This window comes from Tursiops truncatus, chromosome 6 (assembly GCF_011762595.2).
Source record: "Tursiops truncatus isolate mTurTru1 chromosome 6, mTurTru1.mat.Y, whole genome shotgun sequence".
Classification (NCBI taxonomy): Eukaryota; Metazoa; Chordata; class Mammalia; order Artiodactyla; family Delphinidae; genus Tursiops; species Tursiops truncatus.
In genome coordinates this window covers 10063790-10084794 of record NC_047039.1, presented here as the reverse complement: position 1 = coordinate 10084794, position 21005 = coordinate 10063790, and the positions used below count along the sequence as shown (strand labels likewise).

Genomic DNA, 21005 nt, shown 5'->3' with positions numbered 1-21005 from the left:
TCGCGGCATGGCCACCAAAAAAAAACAAAAGAAGAGACAAACAAACAAAAAGTTTAAGATGAATAAAGAGGTAGAAGATATAATCATCTAAATGCTAAGAAAAAAATTAGGAATAATCTAAAGTTTTACATGCAGTTAAACTAACATTCTAGAGTGAGGATGACCTCTAATTAAATATCTAGCCAATAATCAACTAAAGGCTGCATCTATCACAGAAAAAGAGATAATCAGACATGATGTGTCTCCTAAGGGAAGTACATAAAACTACCCATTCATTTACCCTACCTTCCGTCCCTCCCTCAAATTAGCCTGAATCTGACCAAGGCTGTGGATCTAATCACCAATTTACAGGAAATACATGGGACAGAGAGTCATGTTTAAATAACCTGGTGAGGATGTCACCAGTAAAAGTAAAAATGTACAGTCTATGTACAAAACCTGGTCTCTTCAACAGATACAAGGCAACAGGGAAAAAAGATGAAGAGCAGATAGACTAAACAGACTTAAGACACGTATCAACTAATCACAATGTGTGAACCTTACTTGGATTTTCATTCAAAATGACTAAGAGATATTCTTGATCCAACTGGGGAAATCTGAACACTGACTAGATGTTTAATGATATTTTGGAATTATTTTTCATTTTTCTTAGGAATGAAATGTTACTGTGGGTATTACTTTAGAAATACATGTACAAGTATTTACAGATGAGATAATATCTGAGATTTGCTTTAAAGTCATTCTGAGAGGGTGTGGGGACGTAGTGGGAGCACAGATAAGTAAGCCTGGTGATGCACTGATCGTTCTGAAATCAGCATGGGGCACTGGAGGGCACACCATGATTCTCTTTCTACTTTGTCTGATATTTTCCATAGTAAAAGGATTCTTCAAAGTGAGAGCAAAATAAAAACTTTAACATACAAAAGAAACAGTTTGTCACTAAAAAAAAAGATGATTGCTAAAAGCGCTAATGATGGATACATAGTCACTAAAAAAGAAACTAAACTCAGAAGCATGGAATGAGCAGGAAGCAATGATGAGCAGAGCAAAGTGGTAAACATGCAAATCAAGTAAACACTGATTAGAATCTTTTTCTTTAATTTACAGAATTTTTAAACAAGGTAGTAGTCTATGACCAAGTAATTTCACCCTAGGTATTTACTCAACAGAAATGTTACAAAAAGACCTATACAAGAACAAGCTTTAGTCACAGTAGCCAAAAACTGCAAAAAAACCAAATGTCCATAAACAGGAGAACTGGTTAAAAACTGATAAATTCCACTGTGACAGTGAAATATCTCTCAGCAATAAAAAAGAATAAATTACTGATACATGCAACAGTATGGATGACTTGACAGATATGCTGAGCAAAAGAAGCCCAACACAAAAAGAGCACATACTATATGATTCCATTTAAATGGAACTGTAGAACGGGCAAAACTAATCTGAAATCAGAACACTGATGCACTGTGGGGAGTAACTGGAGTCACATAAATCTTCTAGAGCTCGACTGGGGTGTAAGTTACATGAGTAAATAAACTTGTCAAAACTCATTAAATATGACCCATAGACTAGAAAAAAGCAGTCAGAAAAAGACTAGGGGATTGGTCATGATGCTGGAGTTAGCAGGTAAGAAGTTTAAAAGCAGTTTTTATACACAGGTCCAAGGATGTAAAAAAAGATATGGTCTTAACAAATATACAGGTATGAAAGAAATATCAGCAGAGAAATTAAAACTATTTAAAAAAAGCAGCAAATGGATATTCTAAAGCTAAAAAGAATAACTGTAATTTAAAAATTCTTGGATGTGCTTAATAAAAAACTAGAAATGGCAGTAGAAATTATCCAATCAGAAGAAACAAAAATAAGATAAAAAGATGAAAAATTATAATCAAAATAGAATAGAGCTTCTGTGACCCATAGGGCAATATTAAGCAATACAACATGTGTGCAATTAGATTCTCAGAAGGACAGAAAAGGGCAGGGGAAAAATGTAATTAACTAATAGTTGAACATTTCCCAAAACTGTTCGAAAAATCTCAATGTATAGACCCAAGAACGTCGGTGAAACCCGAGCAAGATAAACACTAAGAAAACTATACCTAAGCACATCACTGCCCAACTTGCTAAGAAGAAAAATAAAGAGAAAAATTGGAAAGCAAACAACGTAAACAAAGATATACCACATGTCGTGGGAAAGTGACACAAATGATGGCTGAATTCTCATCAGAAAAGAAGTGTAAAAGATAATGCAGTGTCTTTGAAGAGCTAAAAGAAAACAAGCTATCAACTCAGAGTTCTCTACCTAGTGAAAATATCCTTTGAAGAAAAAAGTGAAATAAAGATATTCTCAAAAGGGGAGACCCATCTTCTCAAGGAAAACTGCACAATAATACAGGATATTCTTCAGGCTAAAGAGAAATAATATCAGATGAATATATGATCTTCAGGAAGGAGTAGTGACAGAAATAATAAATATGAAGGAAAATATAAAAGATTATGTATAGTTTCTTAATTTCCTTAAAAGACAAAGAGCTGTTTTAAAGAAAAAAAGAAAAAAAAAAACAACCACTGTAAAATGGGTTCACAACACCTATAAAAGCAAAAGATACAACAATAATACAAAATAAGAGGGGTGGGGGAACAGGTAAATGGAATTACACTGTTGCAAGATTCTTATATTTGTGCAGTGGGAAGTGGTAATTATTAATTCTAAGTAGACTGTGGTAAAATTAAAGATACCTACTAGACTCCTTTAACAAAGATGTTAATAAGTAAATACAGGTATACCAGAAAGCCAAAGAAAAAATAAAATACTGCAAAATATTTTTCAATTAACCCAAAAGAAAACAAAAAAGATTACAGAGGAAAAAATAAATAAATAGGCCAAACAGAAACCAACAGCAACATGGCAGAGATAACAATAATAATATTAGATGTAAAAGAACTAAACATGCCAATTAAAAGGCAGAAATTGTCAGACTAGATAAACAAAAAACACTAAACCTAAATATGCTGTCTATAAGATAATCACTCTTAAAGATAAAAATACAGGCTAAAATTTTAAAGACTGAGGCAAAGATACACCATGCAAGCAATATGCAAAAGAAAGTTCGTGTGCCTATACTAATATCAAGCAAGACAGATTTCAAAGTAAGAGTATTACCAGAGAGCTAAAGGGACATTTCATAATAAGAAACATAACTATGTCAGCAAAAAATAACAATTCCAATGTGTTATACCCAGTAACAGAGTTTCTAAATGAATCATGCAAAAACTGTTATAATTAAAGGAAAAAATAGACAATTTCACAATCATTGTTTAGAGATTCAACACCTTCTCTCAATGACCGACAGAACAAATATGAGGGGGAAAAAAATCAGTAAAGATACAGCAGGTTTGAACAAGGTTATCAACCAACTTGACCTAATTGATATATAGAGAACACTGTGCCCAAAACAGAATAGACCTTTTCAAATACACATAGAATGTTCACTAAGATAGAATATAGTCTCAAAACATTTAAAAAGATTGAAATTTTGAAGAGTCTGTTCTCTGCTCATAATGAAATTAAATAAGAAATCAATAATAATAATACACCCCCAAGATATAGGAAAATGAATTAATATGCTACCCAATAACCCAGGGGTCGAAGAATAAATCAGAGAAATTAGAATATCTGGAACAGAATGATAAAAAAACACATCGTGCCAAAATTTGTGAAATGCAGAAAGAAATAACAATCAATGAAACAGAAAATAAAACCAAATTTGGCTCTGTGGGAAGACTAAAGAAAACTGACAAACCAGTTTCAAAAGTATTTAAGAAAAACAGAAAGAAAACAAAAATTATCTATTTAGAATAAAAAGAATGAACATAACAACAGATCCTATAAACATTAAATGATCAATAAAGGAACACTGTAACATTTATGTAAATAAATTTAATAATTTTGGTGAAATAGAAATTTCCCTAAAAAACATAATTTATGAAAACTTACAAAGAAATATAAAAAGTTAACTTTATAATAAAGAAACTGAAGTCATGATCTAAAATCTTCCCACAGAGAAAATTCCAGGCCCAGAGAGTGTCACTGGTGAATCCTGTCAAACATTTAAGGAAGTAGTAATACCAAGTTCACATAAACTCAGGAAAAAAAGAGGAGGAAATTTTTCTCAAGTCACTTTATGAAACCAATGTAATCATGATACCAAAACCTAACAAAGACAATGTTATGAAAAAGGTACATATATTCATCATAGAACATATGCACAAAAACTCTAAACAAAATATTAGCAAACAGAATCAAACAAATATAAAGGACAACACATCATGATCAAGTGGTATTTCTCACAGGAATGCAAGATAAATTCAACATTCAAAACAATGGGACTCAACACGTTATGATAAGGAAGGGGAAAATTCAGACAGGCATTAACTCGTAGGACAGTGGTTACCTGGTAGGAAATCCTGATTTAAACTACTTCTGAAAGATGCTCAAATTTCATGACAGTGATTGAAAAAGGAAAATATAACTTACCTGGATCAGGAGAATGGTTGTTTTGGGGACAACCAGGGGGAGATGGGGCAGCCGGAGTGGTTGCTCTAGAAACAGCAGTTTGCGATACATCCTGTTGACTTTCCCACCGGCCCTATTAAGGACAAAATCAGGAATTTTGATTCATATCAATTAACAAAAAAATCTAAAGATACTGAAGAGAAATCTGTTACACATTACTAAAGCTTTATTCTTGTTATAAGACATGATAAATCTTATTACCTAAGTACCCTTCCTCTTCTTTATAGAATTGCTCTCCCTAATAATACCACCTCACGTCTGGGTATCCCCTATGATTAGTGATGTTGAGCATCTTTTCATGCGCTTATTGGCCACTCATATATTTGTGTATTGGAGAAATGTTTGTTCATGTTTTCTGCCCATTTTGTCCAAATGGCTAAACACTTGCCTAAGGCAGGACTGAAGCCAAATGCAGAATGAACTTCTAGGATAAAGATACAGTCTGAAGTTTTGTTTTTTTAAAAAAAGCATTTCTATTTTATTAAAAATTTTAGGTGTCAAAATTCAAGAGGTTGACAGTATAGTACAGGAATAGCAACTTCTCATGCTGTCGGTGGTTTTCCTGTACCTGCAGTCGCTCCACTGCACACTTGTGAACACTGGTGTTCACTCCCCGATGGGCTAGGGACGGGGCAAGGTGGTCACGTCTGCCAATGCAAAGACCTGTGCCAGCGACGGTGCACCTTCCTCCCTCACAGCAGCTGTTGAAGGTAGAGACTTACCTTCTTTGCGTCCCCTAGACTTGAGGACTTGGTCAATCTGTGAGATGATGCAATGTCATTGACAAAATCACATGAACTAAATAAACCTTGCTTTACTGCTTACTACTATTTACAGCCTCCTAATAATCTTTCTCCTATATCATGCTGCTTCTCACAAAACAGGGATTTAGTAAGACATTCCTCTTGAAATCCTCCCTTCCGCTCTGCTCCTTAGGCCCTCTCTGCTCTTGTGCCTCAAGATACCCTCTTTCACTTCAGATTCTCGACGGAAGCCTAGGAACAACTCTAGTACAGTCAGGCATCTTCTCCTCCGCCACATACCATTCATGAAAGTAAAAACTCTAGAACAGCATATTACCAAGCCATTCATTTTTTTTAACAGATATTAAAGATGAGTTGCAGTTAAGCCTAAACCAAGTAGTCACAAGGTGCCAATAATGGTAGTCTCCGAATTAACAAGTCTGACTGTACTTTCAACTTGTCTTGTAAATTCCCATTAAAGAGATTTCACTGCATAATACAAAAACAATGCCCACCAGCTGATGGATTAGTTTACCTGTCTAGAGCTTGAGCCATAAAAATGGTGACAGCACCAAAACACTCTGAACATCAGTCCCATCTGGTAAAGAAATAAACCCCAACCCATACTACCAGTATAAAAACCAGTAATGAAGATGAGACATAACTCTTTTAAATGCTGTACGTTCTCTTTTGGTCTTCTGATAATCACTCTGACTTCTTTTTCACCAGAGTTTAAAAAATGGTATTTTATATTAGTTTAAGCCAGTACTCCACAGAAGAGTGACCCTGACGATCAACTTGAGTCTTCATTAGTAATCGCCTGCAAAGTAAGTTCTTTGCTGCTCCTGAAGGTGGATGGGGGAAGAAAGCCCTCTTAGGTTGCCAACATGTACTGGAAACCTATCTGCTTTTAGCAGCAACCTAAGTACTGATCATAAAATCGATAAGCCCTAAGTGATCTGGATCCTGTTTATCTTACAGAAGCCCATTTTCCCCAGGAACTCTCTCAGCACTTGATATTTTAACACATGGTATGATGCTCAACAGTAGGAAGCTAGGAAGCAAGAGAGACATGAAGAGATGATGAGGGAAATGAACTATGAACATGTCACTGTAGGAGCATTTGTGTTACTATGAATCACACACTGATTTACATACTTTAATGTTTCATTAACTTTTTTGCATTTAAATTTAATTATCTGTCTGGGAAGCTGCAGCTTTGTGTACTCTGGGACGTCACCATGAGGTGACGGGACAATGAAGTCAACACTCTACTGAGCTCAGAGGAAGAAAAGTCTCACGCTTTCTTTACAGGGTTTAAGCTCATGCAAGGTTGTTCTGAAGACAACATACTTGATTTCAGAATAAATCTGTTTTCATACTTTACATTTTTCTTCCTGGTTTGGCAGCTGACATAGTGGGACTCTGTCCCTTAGGAAAACTAAGCAGCAGATTTGGAGTCAGCACCTCAGCCATTTGGTGTGGCCCAGTGACAAATACTGTAGGTGTCACCTCTTCCCCAAGGCACACTCAGGGCTCTGCTAGCTTCCCGGGTAATTTTTACCAGCTGGAACTCCCACACCCAATGTTACTCCCAAATCTGAATGGAGGCAGTAACTCTTACTATCTCATATATTCAAATATCTCAAGTGAAAACATTTGAAAGGATGCACACAGTACTTACACAGAGCCTCAGCCATATCGTTAGCCCCATCAGAGAACGAAAAACGGAGACTCATTTCATCCATCTCCCTTAACCACCATCTTAACCTTGAGGAATCTCACAGTCTCGCTAACCAGAGACGGGGACACAGAGTGTCTCAAATCGCTCTGGGACAGAACAGGCTCTGCTTCCAAGGGAACAACAAATTTGGATGATAAACTGGTATAACACTCCTCCCTCCTCTTTCTGATACCTGCAGATCTCTGGAGAAACACTCCACTGAAATCATTCACTATATTCTTTCTCTCTGGCTGTACATGTCCATTCTCTTGCCAGGAGTGGAATCTGTGGTCCGGGGTCTAGCAACACACACTGCCACCCAGGGACAAGGCAATTAGTGTCTTTCCAATACATTTCACATGCTTGGCTGGTCCAGGGTTATTCTCCCTTTACTAAAATGTTGGAGAAGAAAAAAGGAAGCATCCCAGTTAAAGGTACTTCAGAGGGAGATCAACTCAGGACAATGAATAAAAAGGACTTGGCCAGACACCAGGCCTTTCTGCTTTCTTATGAGCTCAGCTCTCAAAGTCAAAGAGTATGGCATTTTTCTTTTTAAACTTCTACCACAGTAATCCACGCTCCACTACTGAAATCTGGAAAGATCAATCTGTGATGTTTCTGACATTTTTCATGTCTATCAACCTTCAGAATCAGCCACAGTGGGACTTCCCTGGTGGCGCAGTGGTTAAGAATCTGTCTGCCAATGCAGGGGACACGGGTTGGAGCCCTGGTCTGGGAAGATCGCACATGCCATGGCCCGTGCGCCACAACTACTGTGCCCGCACTGTAGAGCCCGCGAGCCACAACTACTGAAGCCCCCGCACCTAGAGCCCGTGCTCTGCAAAGAGAAGCCACTGCAATGAGAAGCCTGCACACCGCAACTAGAGAAAGCCCTCTAGGTGGTCACAAAGCACCGAGCTGATCTCCCTGTGCTATGCGGCTTCTTCCCACTAGCTAGCTATTTTACATTTGGTAGTGTATATGTAAGTCCATGCCACTCTCTCACGTTGTCCTAGCTTACCCTAGGACAACGTGGGTCTCTTTTTTTTTTGCGGTACGTGGGTCTCTCACTGTTGTGGCCTCTCCCGCTGCAGAGCACAGGCTCCGGACGCGCAGGCTCAGTGGCCATGGCTCACGGGCCTAGCCACTCCACGGCATGTGGGATCTTCTCAGACCGGGGCACGAACCTGCGTCCCCTGCATCGGCAGGCAGACTCCCAACCACTGCGCCACCAGGGAAGCCCCCTTCCCCCATGTCTTTAAGTCCATTCTCTATGTCCATCTGCGTCTTTATCCCTGTCCTGCCCGTAGGTACTTCAGAACTTTTTTTTTTTAGATTCCATATATTTGTGTTAGCATATGGTATTTGCTTTTCTCTTTCTGACTTACTTCACTCTGTATGACTGACTCTAGGTCCATCCACCTCACTACAAATAACTCAATTTCGTTTCTTTTTATGGCTGACTAGTATTCCATCGTATATATGTGCCACATCTTCTTTATCCATTCATCTGTCGATGGACACTATGCTTAAAGGCAAAACCCAACAGGGAAAAACACAGCACGCTCTCAGCTGGCTTGAAGACCTGATCGGTCCCCCTTGGGCACCTCCTGTTTTCCTGTTACCGCTCTCCAGACAGACACAAATGCTCTGGGTATTCCGTCAAAGGGTCTGGTTTTGATCAGGAAAGTGACAAAGAGGTAAACAAAGAGAAGCACCAGTGACATTCCAGGTCCAAAGGTGGCTTCTCGTGCAGCTAAAGAAGAGGTGACTCATATCTGGTACCAGCCTTAACTAGTGCCACACTACATAACTGCAGTTTTCAGGAAGGTGATGGGGCCAAAACACACAATTCAGTTTTGTTAACTGAATATTCATCCAGGCTTTTGGCTATTTTTAATTGCACCATAAACTCCAATCAGAAGCTGACAAACATCTTACTAACTTATTTAAAAATATATAATTCCATTTTAAATGTCTTTAAGTAAGACCAGTATTTTCTGTTGACAGAGTTCCATGGATTGCAAAAGATCTCAAGGCACAGCCACTGTTTAAATGGAAAAATAATCTGCTGAAATTAATTCTGCACCTAAATGTGAGTCTAATCTGGTAGACTGGTCACAAAAAGTTTGCTAAGCTTTCATTATATCTATACAAAAACTGCCTTACAATAATGATGAAATAGCCAGTAACAGTAAATAACAACATCACTGCAATTAGGAATATTTTATATTCTTAATTGAAAAGCTTTTCAAGAGTGATTTCTTTTAGGCCATAAGGTGAAATTAAAAGTTAAGAGTAGTTAATAAAATTCAATTTATCTTTTTAAGATCAATTAGCTCATCAGTTGCATCTTGGTGGAGCTCAGTAAACAATTCCAACTTTAATATGTAGCGAGCATCAATAAATAAGGCCACGCAAAATGTGGCTGGCCGAATTCCAAGTATTATAGGCCAAAGTGTGACACTGTTTTAGTACCTTACCACTTGCTCTCACCTCCCCAAGAGCCCTAAGCCTATCACACTCTCTGCTCCTGCCTCCCGGACACACCTTTTAGTGTTACTTCTCTCCCGACTGACTAATCTTTGCCATGACATTAACTGAAAATTAGTAGGGAAAGGCAGACTTGAACTTACTCCGTGGCCTCTCCCTGCTTCTAAACCTGAATGTTCTGATATTAGGTGGGGAGGACACAGCAGATTCTCTGGTCTGTGACTCTGATTTCATAATCAAGAAAGAGGGATAGACACATAGATAATGGAACAGAGAACCCAGAAACAGGCCCACACGAGTTTGAAAGGTAGATGTAACTGTGATTATAATTTTCATTTTTTTTAAAATACAGTTTCTAGCATTTTAAGCATCGATTCCAGGTTAAAATTATATTTCCGACTCAACTTCCCTGTATGTTAAATACTTTCATGCAAGGAAGCCAGGATGGTCCCACTGAGCAAAGTTCTGTGGCGTTGAAGGCAGGCCCAAGGCACTTTTGCTCTCTTCTTTGCTTCTCTCCCCTGTCCCATGCTTGAGAAAAGTACAGCTTAAAAGTTCTCATTTACTGTATCATTTGCTTAACTAATAAATTAACTCCAACTCTTCACATTCCAGAGCCTTCTACATTCCATCAGATGCCTTTGTTCCTGGTCTCTTCTGACAGATATTTTCATAGCCCAGGTAACAAGGAACATTTGAGAGGAACTGTATATACCGATTACCAAAGTTATTTTTACCAAAGGGTAACAGCCAAAAACTTAGTACAGTGTCAAATTTAGTCGTCTTATAAAAACTACATTTAAAAATGCATTCTTATTCTCAAGGTAAAAGCAAGCATGTTTTAGGATAGTAGGATAATACTTGTATCCCACTCATTAGGAAAAACCTAATGGATTAATTACCTCTCCCTGGATCTCTGAAAACTGCAGAATGAAGGAAGTCTCCAAAAGAAAAGAAGAAAAACAACATGAGTCTTTGAGATTTTCCAGAACAATTTCTTTAGTAATCTCTCCTTGAGGATTTTGCACGAAAATTATTACAGATAAAGCAACTAAAGACCTTCTCAAACCACTACTTACTAGAGAATAAAATCTTCTGCTAAAAAGGGTAGAGAATAAAAATTTTTAATTTTAATTTTTTTCAATAGGTAATTTGTTCCCATGATCCAAAAAACAAGTAATATAAAAAGGCACACAGTGAGAAGCCTCCTACCTCAGGTGCCCACATGCTTCTACTCTCTCCCCAGGCAGGTAAGTAATGGTATCTGTTTATCATATATCCTTATAGGGTTTCCTGTGTCTATGTGAGCAAATCCATAAACAGTCACATGCACCTCTCTGTTTCCCTCCTTTTATAAGTCAAATGGTAGCACACTGTGCTGCACTGCATTTTTAATCCCTAAGTATATCCTGGTGATCTTCCACATTAGTACCTGGAGGGGTTCCTAACTATTTTTCACAGCTCTATAGTATCCCATTTACTTATGTGTGTGCACGTGTGCACACTCACAGGGAGAAAATAGATTTAACCAGACCAAACCAATGGACATTTAGCTTGTTTCCAATCTTCTGCCATTATAAACAATGTGGCAATGGGCACCCTCATACATATGTCATCTCATATGTCTATGAGCACGGCTGCTGTGTAAAGGGGTTTAATAGGACTTGGATAATTTGTATGTCAACTAGTTTAAACACTACCCTGAGGAAGTCTATTATGCACAGCATTATAACAATTTTGAATTCAAAGCAATGCCATATTTGACGATGTTTTTCATTGTTTCGTTTAAAAGACCAAAGGGAGGAATCTCTGTTCCTTGCTGCTATTGGTGGAGGGAAATGTTTCTTTTCTCGCTAGTAAGAAAATACAATTTAAAAAATATTTATTTTCCTTAATCTTTTTTAAGAGGCCCTGCTTTAAATGATAAAACTACTGAGGGCCCCGCACCCGCAAAAGGGGGAACCACTTTGTGCTCCCTGCTGAAGTGAGCCTGGAATCAAATCCTCTTTGATGAGTGTTCTTATCACTGTTTCCTAGCATCAGTTATGATCCTCTGTCACCTGAATTTCCATACTCGTTAAACAGGTCCATCCATTAAATCTTAGAACAGTTTTCCTCTACCTCTCCCCTAGTGAAAAGCAAAAGGTCTCTGATTTTGGTATGTGGACATTCATAAAACCTACTGATCTGGACACAAGCAGGAAGTCAAGTGATGCCCATGGTGACAGTGATGGAGTGGATGGAATCCCAGCCATACCTGGTAACCATTCAGGGTCCATGGGGGCCAACAGTTCACAAGAAGATAAAATAATAGCTCCACAGCTGAACTGGGAGCACGTTAGTAATGGGGAGCTGGCCTTTCTGTTTTCCCTGACAAGAACTCCACTGCCCGTCAGAGGCTGGGGACTGCTGTGGTTGCGCAGGGGTGAGAGACGCCAAGTTTTGAGGAAGACTGCAAACTGCTGCAACAGGAGAAAAGCGTCCTTCACTGTTTGGAGGCATCTGACGAAAACTGAAAATACATGCTGAAATAGAGCGGACACAGCCAGATCCTTGCTGCTGGGACGGCACCAGGACACCAGTAAAATCTCAGAGGGTAGAATTTCCTCATCTTCTCTAAGTTATACAGGGGCCCCAGGACATCAAGATGACTGAAAAAGGAAAGGTCCTGGTAGAGTAACAAAAAAATGTGTAATTTATTTACTCATTTAATATATGCCCCACTGGGACTTCCCTGGCGGTCCAGTGGTTAGGACTCTGCGCTTCCACTGCAGGGGGCACGGGTTCGATCCCTAGTCAGGAAACTAAGATCCTGCAAGCTGCACAGCACGTCCAAAAAAAAAACCCAAACAAAAAACAAAACAGGGCTTCCCTGGTGGCGCAGTGGTTGAGGGTCCGCCTGCCGGTGCAGGGGACACGGGTTCGTGCCCCGGTCCAGGAAGATCCCACATGCCGCGGAGCGGCTGGGCCCGTGAGCCATGGCCGCTGAGCCTGCGCGTCCGGAGCCTGTGCTCCGCAACGGGAGAGGCCACAACAGTGAGAGGCCCGTGTACCGCAAAAAACAAACAAAAAAACGCCCCAAAACACATTTTGCTTACTTCTCCCCTATCCTCCACAGAAGAGACTGCCCTGGGAAAGGCCTCCAATAAACTCTTCACTCTCACACCCAAAATAGTCTTTTCAGCCCTCATTTCGGTCTCTGAGGAATCTGGAAGGAGCTCCTAAACCGCCTTTCTCCGGCACCAGTTTCCAAGCCGCCCTCCTGCACCTCCCCGCCTCTTTGAGGACTCCGGTCCGTTGTGGCCCTGGCCGGCTTCCCCTCCTGCACAGGCCTGAAAGTATCACCATCACGCCCGCACAGCCTCGCCTCTGTGCTCAAATCCCTCATGCTGTTCCAACCAGGTCCTGAGCTCCCCAATCTGTCTTCAGCTCAGGTTTCCAGACCCCTGAACTGGCAGACATAACCTTTTGTCCAAAATTGACCTCAATCATTTTCTTCCCCAAACCTGCGCCTGCAACATTCACCTCTCTGCACTGTCACCCAGAGCCCAAGCCACCCTGTCTCCCCTGGGCTCCACCTTATTCTTCATGTCGCCGAGCTCTAGAGCTTCCATCTCCTGAGCACATCCTGAATCTCTCCCTCCCCCTCCCCGCTGCTGAGACCTCTACGCCACCTGCTGTCCCCACCCTCACTTGTGCATTGGTAACTGTACACATTTCTACTATGTACATTATTCTAACGTAATTTTATACACCACAGCCAGGAACATGAGTGGGGTTTAGGTAGACTGTTTAAAAAGACTCCTTCAAGGGACCCAGCTCCCCAGCTACTCCTAGGCACATCTATAGGAACTTCTGAAATAAGGCCCCTTTCTCTGGGCTCTACCCCACACTGCACCCTCTCTGCTTTACTCATGCTCTTTCCTCCTTCCACACTTCTGTTCACACTCTTGCTTCAACCCCTTCCCTGCCTTGGGTGGACCTTATCCTCTTTCAGCATTAAGCTTATTGGGGGCGGGGAGTTCCCCCTCTCTGTAGCCTCTCTTGGTCCCTGAATAATACCTATAAAAGTGCCCACTCCCTCCTCTGGGCTCCTACTCTACCTAGGCATACTTCTATTACAGCATCTGTGTTCCTTTATTCTGTTTATTTGGTGTAGATGAAACAATAATTCTTTTTCAAGCAGATACTACTGTTTTCTATTATTTTCTTCATTTAAACATAAGGAAACTAGGGTGAGAGAGAAAAGCTGAAGAAATTTTGGCTACTTTTTTTCAAGGAATTCATGATACAGGATTTGGGTTAGATGGATTTCAAAAAAACACAGAAAGTCATGGTTTTTTCTTATATTTTCCTTAAAATACTTGAGTTATTTATAATTAATAATGACACAATTTTCCATAAACTCTGCTTTGTTTAGCTAATCACAACTATGCTATGATTATCAAGAGCTAATCACACCTGTCAGTGGACCCGTATCAAGGAGTACTAAACCTTAGCACACTTTCAGACGCATGGTAGGTGGTCAGTGAACTGATGAGCTGGAGAGCAAGTTATTTGCCTATAAACACTGAGATACATATTTTTAAGATTTAGATTACTGGTAGTTTTCCTGAAATAATAGGATATATATACATAGATACATATCTATGTATTACTTCAGGTAAACTCCTAGTAACCTAGATCTTAAAAATGAGTCTAATCGTTCATCAACTTCATTGCCTTTTCCTTAATTTTTCTTTTCCCCCTCCTTTTTGCGGTACGCGGGCCTCTCACTGTCGTGGCCTCTCCCGTTGCGGAGCACAGGCTCCGGACGCGCAGGCTCAGCGGCCATGGCTCACGGGCCCAGCCGCTCCGTGGCATGTGGGATCTTCCCGGACCGGGGCACGAACCCACGTCCCCTGCATCGGCAGGCGGACTCTCAGACACTGCGCCACCAGGGAAGCCCTTTCTTAAGTTTTTATAAGGAAAATTTCAAACCTATACAAAGATAGATTGTAGAATATTTAACAAGAATAGAAAGAATAGTGTAAGAATAGTGTAATGAATACCACTCAGCTTTGATAATGATTAAATAGCCAATCTTCTTTTATCTGTATCTTCTTTTACTGTGACACAACTTCCTCATGTCAGACCATTTCATATGACACTTTTGGCCTCCTCAAGGGTGAAGATATCGACACAGAAAACACTGCCTGCAGCTGGCAGCACCAACATCTAACGAGGTCCCTCAAAAAACGGCAGGCACAAAACTGTGTCATGTGACATCCAGTTACAATTTCAAGTGTGAGCCCTTTAAGTACATGAAAATGAATTGTCTATGCTTAAAACTCTGTTATATTGGGGAAAGCTATATTAACAAGCAAGTAAATACATTCCAGCTAACAAAATTTCTGTTGGCTTATTTTTCTTTCTTCTAACAAATAATATTAACTTTTAGACATGATCTTATTCCTCACATATTTTCAATCATTTCATCAATATTTTACTATTAAAAATCTGACATGAAGTTCCTTTTCTGACACAAACAGGAAGAATATTTTCAACAGAAGAACTTAAGCAATTAAATTGTTTTTTAACCCTTAGGAAGTAGAGTAATAATAAGGTCTCGGTAACATTATTTTAACTGGCAGATAAAAAGAAATGAACTCAACGCTCTCCAATAAATTTCACACAGTATAGAAAACTGGGAGAAAATTTGGCACGCAAAACTAGCGTGTGATATTTGAGAAGAGGAAAGCTGGAATGGGAAACGGGTTAAGGCTGATAGAAAATAGTTACAAACACTCACCTTGTTGCTACCTAGACTGTAGGATGGAATAAGATCCTGTCGGCTGCCAGACAGCTAAACAAGAAATAAAGAGGGGGATTAGTCCTTCATGTGCAAAAGTACATAGATCTATGGTCCTGGAAATACAAGACTTTGAAAACTGAAGCAACAGAATGTTGAAGTTGGATGGTATCAGACAGGCTGTCAAGACCAAAGTTACAAACTAGACTAGTGGCCTTTGGGACACTGTCAGGTGCAGTTTTTTTTAAAAAAATTGAATTAACATTTTTTAAGATGGGAGGTTTGTATAACATCAGATATCCAGTGTACACTGAGGCAACAGCTGGCTGGGCCCGAGTAAGAGACGCTTCATTTGTTTATCCCCTTCTATTGAAAGGATACCAGGTTACTGGTTACCTTACCCTGTCCTAATCGGACGACTCCTTTCTCTGGGTATTGTAGCAAATGTATACACGCAAACTATTTATTTTAAACCATAGGATTCTAAATACCAAATCTCTGCACATACCAGTGCATTTTAGTAGATCATTTTCTGAAGGAATGAGAAGATATTTACGCTGAGTTAAAGTGGTATTTTTTACTGCCTGAGAATGTTCCTAATCTTTCTGTCTGAGATCATCAGTGACGTCACTCAGTCTCGCGGGGCCACATGGGCCCTCCAGCCTGAGACCCGTCCTGCCTCTCACTGGGGCCTCTCCAACACCAAGGCTAAGGGTCAGCTGCTCTTTATTTCAATGCTTGTACCATGGTTTTTCTGGGTAACAAGTTCAGACAAAGGTGTACTATCTCTCATATTCATATCTTTATCAAAAGTAAGGAAAGTAGAGATAAATCACAGTTTATAAACCTAGTCCAGACTTCTCCTCAATTTATAAGTAATTCAGTTTGGCCTAGAAAATTCAAACAGTTCCCCTAGGCACTCGGCTAGTTTTGCTTTAGTACAACAAACACTCACCTAACAGAGTCAGTGTGCCAGGCACTGGCGACATGAAGATAAAGGAGAAACATTACAGAGGGACTCATATGGGAACTTTCCCTGTAAAATTAGGAAGGGCAGTGACAGAGGGGTGCACCGATGCTTCAGGGTAGAGAATGGGGACACTTAAATCAGTTCATAGAAGGAAATGATATCCGAGATGAGATTCAAAGGATGGGAAGGAGTTATCCAAGGAAAGAGGAGCGAAAGCAGAGCATAGAATGGGGTTCCAGGTACTCACTCTGTTCACATTTGGAGAGCTAATACTCCTCCTATTCAGCTTCCCTTTTCCTGTCAACTGTTCCTTCACTGCAACTTCCTGTCAGTCAGAGAAAATACAGACGAAAAATACACATGAGAGACACACTTCCAAAGTAACAGTATCTTAAAGCAGGCTGAGCTATGGACACATTCCTAGTTCTTTAAAGGACGGCTGTTACTTCACACGACAGAATGACTCAATTGCCATCACTGTGGAATACTCAAAGTTAATTCAACAGCTGACAGGTTACCTGGATCATTCTTTTCTGTATCTACTGACGGCCCCCTTGAAGCTGGCCAGAAGTCAGTCCCAAGAGAAAGGTTATTAAAAGCAGACCATTCTCTTTTATTTTTCATTCGTATTTTTGGTTAAAAAAAAAAGTCTCAACACTGTCACATAAAATGGAGCTCAGGGTTTCTCTGAGGCTTAGGTTTACGGCTGGCGCTTCTGTTTTCCCTTCTAGAGATCCACTCCGTGGAGGCTGTGGAGGCAAAGGAGGGCACAGCACTCTACCTTCTGTGACATTATGACCCAGTATCAAGGAATTTCTAAGATACTTAGCCACCAAGAGTTACATATTCTCTTCCACTACTTCCAAATGGCCACTAGATACCATTTAGGGTCTTGGAAAAAGTAACTTTCCAGTAGTGTCTGTATCTTCAAAGACTTACCCAGCAAGTTTAATCTAAGTTAATATGCTCCACTTAGAGGCTTCAAACGTTTAGATGTAACAACAATGTGACTTGTGGAAAGTCAAACCCAGAGTCAGGCTGGGCTGGCACCATGGCCACCAGCTCTGTCGGCTGACCTGGCGAAGTCGATCTAACGTGAGAAGGTTCTCCACTGCCAGCACGCTCCTGAGGTATTTCTCAATATATGCCTCCGAGTCAGCAGAAGCCGTGTTTTCAACATTAGCCGCCATTCTTGCTAATGCTTCTCGTTCCTCTACTCCCTGGGCATCCTGGAGAATGGAAAATTGTATATTAAAATTAAGTACCTTGCAGAAGAAAATGTTACAAAAGCTTCCTGATTATACAAATACACACAAGAGTACTGAACGAACAAATGGGATGTATTCCAAATTCCATTTTAAAGTCAGCTTTCGGAACTCAAAATGCATTTTCCCACAGAAATCATGGTATAAATGGTGGTTCGGTTCACTTGAAAGGCTGGTTAAACACAGAGCAGCTGAAACACAGCACATTTTCAACAAAACTGTTCTCTCCTACATTTCCATTGCAAACAAAGGCATTCCTGGTTAGAAAGGATTTGGTGGGCTAGCTGGAAATCTAACCACAATAGTACTTCCTGAACATATCTTGGGGGGCCAGAGGGAGGACTGAGGAGCTGGGGTAACAGCTGGATATGTGTGGGATCCAAACAACTCCTGCAGGAGACAGACACAGGTATGGAGGCTAAGAATGGAAAGAAGGGCTGGGTTCCAACCCTTTTGCTAAGCAGCCTCCCACAGACTACATATTCCAAGTGTGGTCTCAATCCCCAACTCTGCAGTGGCAGAGGCCGAAGGCTGGAAGCTGACCAAGAAGAGAAGTAACTAAGCAAATTCTCACTCACCCAGCTCCCTGGACATAACTGGTCCAGGCATATAAATGGGATGTTTGCAAGTCAGGGAGGGACTTTGTTAATGTAGTCAGGTATCTCAAGCTCATGTGGCTCATAACAAAGCACTCTTCTCAGGAAAAATGAGATACTTTTTTTTACTGGTGAATTTGTTACAGTAACGTCAAAGACTACAAAATATATATCCACATGCCACTGCATCTTAAGATACCATCGACTTTAAGAAAAGACATATACCACTAAGGAGGGAAAAAAACTCTGCCAATTAACTTTAAGATATCATCAATTATAAGACACATTCTAACTTCAAAAATATTTTTTAAAATTTACATAAGCCTTACGGGCTTCCCTTGTGGCACAGTGGTTAAGAACCTGCCTGCCAACGCAGGGGACACGGGTTCGAGCCCTGGTCCGGGAAGATCCCACATGCCGCAGAGCAACTAAGCCCGTGTACCACAACTACTGAGTCTGCGCTCTAGAGCCCGCGAGCCACAACTACTGAGCCCACGTGCCATAACTACTGAAGCCCGTGCGCCTAGAGCCCGTGCTCCACAACAAGAGAAGCCACCACAACAAGCAGCCCGCACACTGCAATCAAGAGTAGCCCCTGCTCACCGCAACTAGAGAAAGCCTGCGTGCAGCAACGAAGACCCAAGGCAGCCAAAAATAAATAAATAAAATAAATGAATTTATTTTAAAAAATTTACATAAGCCTTAGAATGGATAAAATATGGAAAAATTCAGAAGACAGCTTAAGTTCACAAAACTTTTGTCTCCTACAGTAATTCGTTTGGGCCCAGGAATCATCCTCATTTTACAAATGAGGAAAGAGGAAGGTCGCATAATTAGCAAAAGAAGCAAGACTAGAATTAGGTCTCCTGACTCCTGATAGAGTATTCTTTTAACCACTGAATATCCTGATTTTCTAAGAAAGAGGATACCTGAGTTTTAAAGAAATGTATATATTATATATCCATGTTATCCACACAAGAAATAAAACATTTCCATTTCCTCAGAAAGTTCGACCCCTACCCTTCCCCCAAGGCAAGGTCGTTTCTTTCACCACAGATTAGTTCACCTGTTTTAGAAGTTCACATAAATGGAACGACACCCTTTGGCGCCTGGCTTTTCACTTAGCATAGTGATTTAGAGATTCGTTCACACAGTTCATTTCTTTGTATGGCTGAGTAATACTCCACAGTATGGAGATGCCACAATTTATGTATCCATTCGTCTGTTGATGGATGTTTGGGTTGTCTCCAGTTTTAGGTTATTTTGAATTAAGCTGCTTTGTATATTCCTGGGCAGATCTTTATGGATATATGCTTTCACTTCTCTTGGGTAAGGACCTAGAAGTAGAATTACTGGGTCACGGGGTAGGTGTCTATTTAACTTTATGATCAGCTGCCAGTGGTGGTATCATTTTACACTCCCATTAGCAATGAAAGCATTCTAGCTGCTTTAAAAAAAAAAAAAAAGGAAGAAAGGTGAAACCATCTCTTGTTGCTCTCTGGTCTATGACTACTTCTTTTTGCTACCAAGCCCTCAAAGCTTCTGTAATATGGAACACAAAGAACTTTTCCAGGCTTTTTCATGATGAATTCTAGCTTTTAAGAAGCTTTCTATTTTATTTTGAAATAAAAAATAAACTAGTGTAGTCCTTACACTATAAGCTTTAAGTCTCACTTTTCCTTTGTCTTTATCATCAGGATTTGATAATGTGACCCTAACACTTCCCAACTTAAGACATTTAGCTAATTATTAATAGGTAGCCCCATCACGTGAGGCTATGTGTTTATCTTTCCGCTGATTTCCCCACATTTCTGCCCTTTGAAAAACCGTATCACCTGAAGAATAAAAGCACTGTTAAAGAAGATAAGAAAACTACAAATGGGGGACTTCCCTGGTGGTGCAGCGGTTAAGAATCCACCTGCCAATGCAGGGGACACGGGTTCGAGCCCTGGTTCAGGAAGATCCCACGTGCCGCAGAGCATCTAAGCCCATGCACCACAACTACTGAAGCCTGCACACCTAGAGCCCATGCTCCACAACAGAGAAGCCACCGCAATGAGAAGCCAGCGCACTGCAATGAAGAGGAGCCCCCGCTCGCCGCAACTAGAGAAAGCCCACACGCAGCAATGAAGACCCAACACAGCCCAAAAAAAAAAAAAAAAAAAAACTACAAATGAGGAGAGAAGAAAGATGATGGGAGAAAAGGAAAAACTGAAGACAGTTCACTGCAAGTGTCACTGTTTCTCAACTGCATTCAAACCGTTTTATAGAGTTAAGATCTGAAACAACTGGAAAAAAGAGCAAACACTCAGATACAGAGAATAAACAGTAAATCTCTAACCCCACATATAAGTATACAAAGAGTAATATATTCCAGATCCAAGATTTTGCAGCTTGTCTAACTCGAAAAGGGGCTCAATTTTTAAATGGTCAGCAGGCTCCAAATTAAATAAACAGTTAATATGTGCTATGTAAGCCTAATACTTTGAAGGTCCAGGCAAGAATTAGTCACTATTTGACATTATTTGAGAGGAAGAGTGTTCTGTGATATAAGTACTCTAAAACAAAGCCTAAGTACTGTGCAATCTTTTCACTCTTCCAAAACCTGATCTGTCTTAAAATATATATTGTCCATCTATTGTTCAAATAATCAACAGAATCAATCAACAAGCACTGAGCCCTTGAATCAAGAGAATGAAGGCACCATGGATGGTGTGCTTAGGAGGGAGTGCTCGCCCCAGGGTCCCATTCCCATTTTCCACCCCCAAGGGCAGCACAGCCTGGACCTCCCCACTCACTCCCCGATTTTGGATAGTCAATGTGGCAGAAGGAGCCACTCTTGTCT

General features: G+C 40.3%; 1 protein-coding gene across 6 annotated transcripts in view; it reads right to left on the bottom strand.

Moving 5' to 3' along the window:
• KIF13B (kinesin family member 13B) overlaps positions 1–21005 on the bottom strand; it is a 187153-nt gene that overhangs the window by 30770 nt on the left and 135378 nt on the right. For 5 of the 6 annotated variants that reach the window (XM_019941373.3, XM_073805779.1, XM_073805780.1 and 2 more), the window contains exons 33-37: positions 17376–17528; positions 16547–16624; positions 15330–15383; positions 10441–10479; positions 4541–4652 (exon numbers count right to left, since the gene is read on the bottom strand). In XM_019941373.3, coding sequence (XP_019796932.2) covers positions 4541–4652; positions 10441–10479; positions 15330–15383; positions 16547–16624; positions 17376–17528 — 436 coding nt within the window. The remainder of the gene's footprint in view (positions 1–4540; positions 4653–10440; positions 10480–15329; positions 15384–16546; positions 16625–17375; positions 17529–21005) is intronic. The other variant, XM_019941375.3, reaches the window with a different exon arrangement.